At 38.4% G+C, this 6860-nt stretch overlaps 1 protein-coding gene across 1 annotated transcript; it reads right to left on the bottom strand.

The window, feature by feature from the left end:
- Positions 1 to 5105: 5105 nt before the first annotated feature.
- Positions 5106 to 6101, bottom strand: LOC142172701 (uncharacterized). Its single transcript, XM_075236372.1, has one exon. The coding sequence runs from the start codon at positions 6099 to 6101 to the stop codon at positions 5106 to 5108; it is 996 nt and encodes a 331-aa protein (XP_075092473.1).
- Between the last annotated feature and the right edge of the window lie 759 nt (positions 6102 to 6860).

A 6860-nucleotide genomic window follows, 5' to 3' on the forward strand; every position in this document is an offset into this window, starting at 1 on the left:
ATTGTTGGAATAGAGCTTAGAGGTCGCATGAGGAGATCCAACGCTCAAGTCAACATCATCGACTTGCATGAAAGGTTTCTTGGACTTAGATACACTAAGTTGAACATGAACCTCTTCAATCTTTTCGGCGACATCGTTCCATTTTTGGGTTGCACTTGTAGAGGATCTTGTTCCTTTTGAGGATGATGATCCGATAATAAGGCTTGATGTAGATGACACTTGAAGTGTTTGTTGTCCTAAAGAGCTTACTTTGCTCCTTGTGACTTGTCCAAAGTTTTCAAAGGTAACATCGAGGATGCTTTCCACATCAGCATAGAACCAGGAATTAGCAGCCTAGGTAGAAGTTGAACCGGAGTTGATTTTCTTTAAAGCCATTTCAATGTTCTTGAACTTTGGTGATTGAAAAGTTGAGATGAGAGGTAGAGATTATCCCACTAGGCATGCCAGAATTGGTAAACAATAAATTGCGTCGAGAAAATAAAATCAAGACCGAAAAATATTGCAACAATCGTAGTATTTGATTTCAAGTAATATGAGTGTACAATCTTTATGATTCTTGTGACTCTACCTCTCCAGTATAAATTCAAGGGCTTTGATCTTGATCTTGAATTTGAATTTGATTTATCTGTCATGAACACTTTAATTATTGCCACGAATTATATCACGAACAAGTAGCCTTGATCTTGAACGCCTTGTATTTAATTTGACATTCGTTCTTGATCTTGAATACTTGAAATTTGTGTTGAAGTGCTTGAATGCTTGAACACTTGCAGTTTGCAGAGAATTGTGGCCTTTGATCTACGAGCCCCCTTGTGTCTTCTTGTTATAACTTCTGGTGTCTTTTCTGAGTTATGAAGACCCTTATTTATAGTTGTGGAAGGGAGGAGTTGTGATAAGAACAGACTCTTTCCGACCAATCAAATTGAAGTGTGACATGGCCGCATTTGATTGGCCAGAATGTGTTACTTGCACACGTGGCACAGTTTCATTGGCCTTCTAATGTGACTTGACATGCCTTGTTATTTTGACACGTGGCATGATCCTATTGTCTCTTCCGTTTAACTTGGCGCGCCACGTCAGTTGACACGCTGCTCCAAACTAGGGCTCTAGGAAGATGACATCTTGGGCTTAATGAAGTGGGTTAATCACTTTAACCCAATTAAATGAGCTAGCCCAATGGATTAAGACTTATTTATTTAATCCATTTATATTGAAATTATACAATTAATTCAATTATATTAGCCCATATATTTATTTGGACTAATAGATTTAAAGATAGTCCAATTTATCTTATTGATTTAGATCCAATAAATTTTATATACCTATATCTATATCTGTAAGTATATAATTTTTTTTGAAATATAAGTAAATATAATTAGACAATAAAAATGATGAATGTTATGTTCTTTTGAGCTAGCTGGCTCAAAAAATAAAGAAATCACATCCTGCAAAAGTTTACTTATGTCTTATTTGGATTTATGAGGATTTATGTGTGAATATCTTATGAAAATTATTGTTATTTTCTATAATCTAATACTAGAAACAAAACGCAATATTACTTTTATCACGACCTTTCAAAGACTTATGAAAATACCATATATTATACGTTGAGTCTTTTGGTCTTTTAGAGATTACGGAATGAAAAGGTTGGCCATATACTTCCTAAAAAAATGATAATGACAATGTTAAGTCTAAAAAATGGCCAATGTTGAGTTAATATTTATAATAATCAATCTAATATCTAATATAAAAAAGAATAGTAAAACGTTGTTATCTATAAAACTTAGTGCAACAAAGAAAAGAAATTACAACTTATTTATAATATACTGTATCTTCTACTACTTTATCCTTATATTTTAAATTTGTATTTTTATCAATTTAACTTTTTTTTGGTTAAAACTGGATGCATAATATAATTTAACAAAAACTACCAGTTAGGGGTTACATGTGATATGTTTGTGGGTGGATATATCAAATCCCCCACTACCAGGCTATTGTCAGTAATATTACAATTCATAATTTATCTTTCAAACACAATTCCTGAAATGTCTGCCCAAAATACATACTTGACAAACACCAAAGGAACTGATGTTACAAAAATATCTTCAAATAAATTTCTTTTAGTGCCCTCCTTTGCCAGTGTATCAACAACTCTGTTGGTCTCCCTGTAGCTGTGCCTCACCACCACGGCGCCTAATCTTTGGATGATTGACCTGCATTCATGAATAAGTGGGTCAAAAAGGAAGTTTTTATTGATTAGCATTCAAATTACCTTTGTTGAGTCCGTGTTTATTTCCAAAGGTGTTAACTGTCTTTCTTCTGCAGTTTGCAGCCCTTTTAGAATGACTAGCAATTCTTCCTGAGTGTTAGTGGTGTATTGAATGGAACCCATGTAGCCGAGTACCCAATTTTCACTTGCATTTCTGAAGACTCCTCCCAGTCCTCGCCTTCCAGGATTTCCTGTTGCAGCTCCATTAGTATTGAGCTTGTAGTTGTTGTATTTTGGTGGCTCCCATTTTACCCAGATATTTTTTTGGTTTTTGGTTCTTTATTTATGATTGTAGCATATTCAGTAGCTATAGCTATAACACTTTTTGAGACAGCCCTTTTTTTTTGTTATTGAAAAGATTATTGTTCCTTGCGAGCCATAATTGCCAGAAGCAGAAAGGGAGAAGCTCTTCCCAAGTACTGATGCTGTTATAATGCTCTTTCTTTAGTGATGCCCATGTGATTGGTCAATCCCTAGTAGTGAAGGATGGTATAGGAGCATTATTGTATTTTGTGCTTTGTGAGATGATTTCTTACCAGAAGAGGTTGTAGGTAGTGCAGTCGAAAAAAATGTGTGCTGATGTCTCATTTGCCTGATTGCACATGGGGTGTGTTTGTATCCTAACATGGTGGAGAAAAGCTCCAGTGGGGAGCCTTTCATGGAATAGTAGCCAGAAGAATTATTGAATCTTTTTGGGAACTTTCAGCTTTCAGATCCACAAAAAATTTGGGTCATGGTTTCCTGTCTTTGGTGTTGACAAGAGTTTAGGAGTGAGTAGGCAGATTTTGTGGAATAGATTCCATTTGAGGTGGCTCCCCAGATCATTCTATCTTCCTTAATTAGGTTGGATGGGATGAATGTGTTATAGATGGAATTTTGGATATTTTGGGGGATGGTGAGAGAGAGTGTGGAGAGATACCAAGTTCCATTTTGATGAGCAGAGGCAATAGTTTTGATCATGTCTTCTCTTGTTAGGGGACCTTCTATAATGGACCTTATAGCTGGAAGGTTGTTTATCCAAGGATCATTGAAAAAACTGACTCTATTTCCTGAATGTACTACCCATCTTTTTTGCTTTCATGCATGTTTCCCACCCTTTGAGGATACATTGCCATGTGTGAGACTTGGCTTTTTTTAGAGGGATCCTCCAATTGCAGTGCTTTGCAATTAGAATGTTTTACCAAAGGGCTGAGGGATTTTGGTACAGCCTACAAGCAAGACCTGAGTGAAGGGCTTTGTTTTTCAATTCAGCTTTCTGAATCCCCAGCCCCCTTATCCTTAGGCATAGTGACTGTATCCCATGAGACCAGATACATCTTTCTTTTAGTGACAGTAGTTCCCCAGATGAAATTTCTCTGAACTTTATCAGTCTCTTTGGTTGTTTTTGCTAGCAATTTGATGTATTGCATTACATGATTTGGGATTGAGTTCAGAGATACTTTTTCCAATGTGGTTCTCTCAGTCATATTTAGCATGCTTGTTTTCCAACTAGCCATTTTATAGTGGAGATTATCAATGATGAACTGGAAATCACTATGAGTGGGTCTTTTGTGGAAGATTGGGACCCCTAAGTATTTTCCAAAATTTGCTGAAACTTTTATGGAGAGGGTGTTTGAGATGAGTTCCATTTGTTGAGGTTGGCAGTTTGCATTGAAAAAGACTTTAGACTTGGTAAAATTGATCTTTTGCCCAGATGCCAAGTTGAAATAGTTGAGAGTATTCATTATTGTGTTGCAACTGGCTTGGTTAGCTATTGCAAAAAGAGTTAGATCATCAGCAAAGAATAGGTGAGATATCTTAGGGCCACTTCTGCTAATGCTGATGGGATGCCACTCACCCTGGAGGACATTATTGTCAATGTCTCTGGAAAGTCTTTCCATACACAGGATTAACAGGTAAGGAGATAGGGGGTCACCCTGTCTGATGCCCCTAGTGGGTGTGAAAGGATTTGTTTGCTCTCCATTAACAATTACAGAGATGGTGGAGGAGCTGACACATGACATGATGAGCTTGATGATTGTGTTTGGGAATTTGAAAGCATGGAGGGTTTACTTAATGAAAGACTACTCTAATCTATCAAAAGCCTTCTCCAGATCAATCTTTAGAATCATGTTAGAGGATTTGCCTCTCATTTTCCAAAAGTGAGAGATGTATTCTTGGACTATGATAACATTGTCTGAAGCTTTCCTGTTGGAGAGGAAGCTAGCCTAACTAGGTCCAATGATGTGAGGGAGGTAAGGCTTAATTCTATTAACAATGATTTTTGTTACTGCCATATAGACAATATTACATAAGCCTATGAGCCTAAAGTTTTTGATCATTAAGGCTTGAGGGCATTTTGGGATGACTCACAGGAGGGTTTCATTCATGACTAAGTTCATAGTTGATGTGAAGAAATAATTTTTGCAGAATTGGATGACATCCTTACCCATTATGTCCTAGTATTTTTGATAGAAGAAAGGATGAAGGCCATCAGGACCAGGCGCTTTGAAAGGCTTGAAGGATAATATGGCCCTTTTGATTTCACTATCTCTAAGAGCCATCCCAATTATTGTTTGTTGAATATGAGAGAGGCAATGACCCTGAATTTCAGTGGAGGACAGGCCATTCTGTGACTGGGGGAGGGATGATGTATAAAGTTCTTGGAAGAACTTTGAGATTGATTGTTTGATTTCCCCAGGCTCAAACATCCACTAACCAGAGTCATCTATAAGGGAAAGGATTTTGTTCCTCCTTCTTCTATTTAGAGTAGAGGTGTGGAAGAATTTTGTGTTGGCATCTCCATTTGAGAGCCAGTGTATTCTAGACTTCATTTTCCAAAAGTCCTCTTCATTCTTCAAGAAAAATCTAAGCTCCTCAATGAGGTTGCTTTCAAGGACTTGTAGTGAGGTGCTAATGGGATAATTTGGGGATTACCTGGTATCCTTGCTAGCAGCCTCTTCGTTTTATGGAAGATGTTTCCAAAGGTATGTTTATTCCACTTGAGAGCATTTTCTTTGAACAAAGAGGTGGAAAAGATTAGGGTAAAATCAGGCTTAAAGGAATCCCTAATTAAGTTTTGAAACAGAGGATGGCTGCACCACATTAATTCAAACCTAAAGGGTTTGTTGAGAGGGGTATAACTGTTATTGCTTAGATTGACAAGCATGGGGCAGTGGTCAGAATGGGTCTTGGGAAGGTGAGTAATGTTAGCTTCAGGGTACTCATTTATCCATTGGTTATTAGCAAGACACTTGTCAATTCTTTCTAGGATTAGACTGGACCTATTATTGTACCTCTTGTTAGACCAAGTATATTTACTACCTTTAAATCCTAGGTATACAAGGTGACAATTGTTGATACAATTCCAAAAGGAGTTGCTCCTTTGGGTGTTTATAGGGTGTCCCCTAAACTTGTCTATTGCTTTCAGGACTTCATTGAAGTCTCCACCTACAAACCAACTCCCTCTGTGAGTTTTGGAGATATCAACTAAGCTATCCCAGAGGGCCTTTCTATCCTCAATGTGGTTGCTAGCATAAATTGCAGAAAAAAACAAAGGGGGGTTTAAGGGTAATACCTTAACTATGGCATGGATACCCTGGGAATTTACAGCCACTTCATCAACTTGGAGGGAAGAATCCCTCCACATTATCACTATACTTCCATAGTGGCCTACAGTAGGGAACTGAATATGCATGTCAAATTGAAGCTCTTCAGTTAGCTTTTTGTGGTCTGCCATTTTGGTCTCCAGGAGAACCAGCATCACAGGCTTATGCATTTTGACCATGTCTGAGTAGTGCCTCTTAAACTCCGCACTGTTTGCCCCTCTAACATTCCATATTATGAAGTTCATTAGAGGGTTCAGTGAAGGAGGGTTGTTGCTCGTTGATGCCTTGTCCCTACCCTAGGGTTGCATCACTTCTCTCCCCCTGTGTTGAGATTGTTGGGATCTCATCACTGGGGTTAGGGTTAGAAGGGGTTTGAGTGTAACTTGACTCTGGTGAGAGGAAAAATCCATTCCGCATTGAACTAGGTTCTATGGGCAAAGAAGAATCAAAGTCTCGCTGTGTTCCACACTGAACTCCACAACTCTTACTGCTTCCAGCTATAGTGAGTTCACCATTACTAGGTTGTCGATTGGGTTGCTTCCTAGTCTATTGGCACCTTGTGATTCCTCAGTAACTCCAAGGCTATTGATATTCTTTTTGAGATGTTCCTCAAAGGCGACTGATGTTGTTTCTCCTGGGCTGGTTGCTGATGGTTCTCTTGCACTGAAGGTGAAGTTTTCTAGGATGATTTCGGTTAGAGGATTTTGAACTGAAGGGTTGCATAGGGGTCCTCTACTAATGGGTTTGGGAAGAAGGAGATGCTGTTGAATATCTACTATATCCTGTCGTGGAGAGATGAATCGCTATTCTGTTGCATGTGGGTTGGGTGGGACTGGTCCATGACTGTCTGCCATATTTGTGCTCCAAGCATCCCCAAACCCCTATTTAGGGCTTCTGCAGTTACACTTGCTAGATGAGCTGGGTTCTGTATGATTAGAGAGATCGGTTGATCTCCCAACTAAAAATTGTAGCATATGGCTTATCCATGGAGTACCAATTCCAAC

The sequence above is a fragment of the Nicotiana tabacum genome, chromosome 18 (assembly GCF_000715075.1).
Source record: "Nicotiana tabacum cultivar K326 chromosome 18, ASM71507v2, whole genome shotgun sequence".
NCBI lineage: Eukaryota > Viridiplantae > Streptophyta > Magnoliopsida > Solanales > Solanaceae > Nicotiana > Nicotiana tabacum.

What these genes read in the sequence shown, in the direction of transcription:
- LOC142172701 (XM_075236372.1), bottom strand. Translation starts at nt 6,101, where the DNA reads ATGAACTTCATAATATGGAATGTTAGAGGGGCAAACAGTGCGGAGTTT.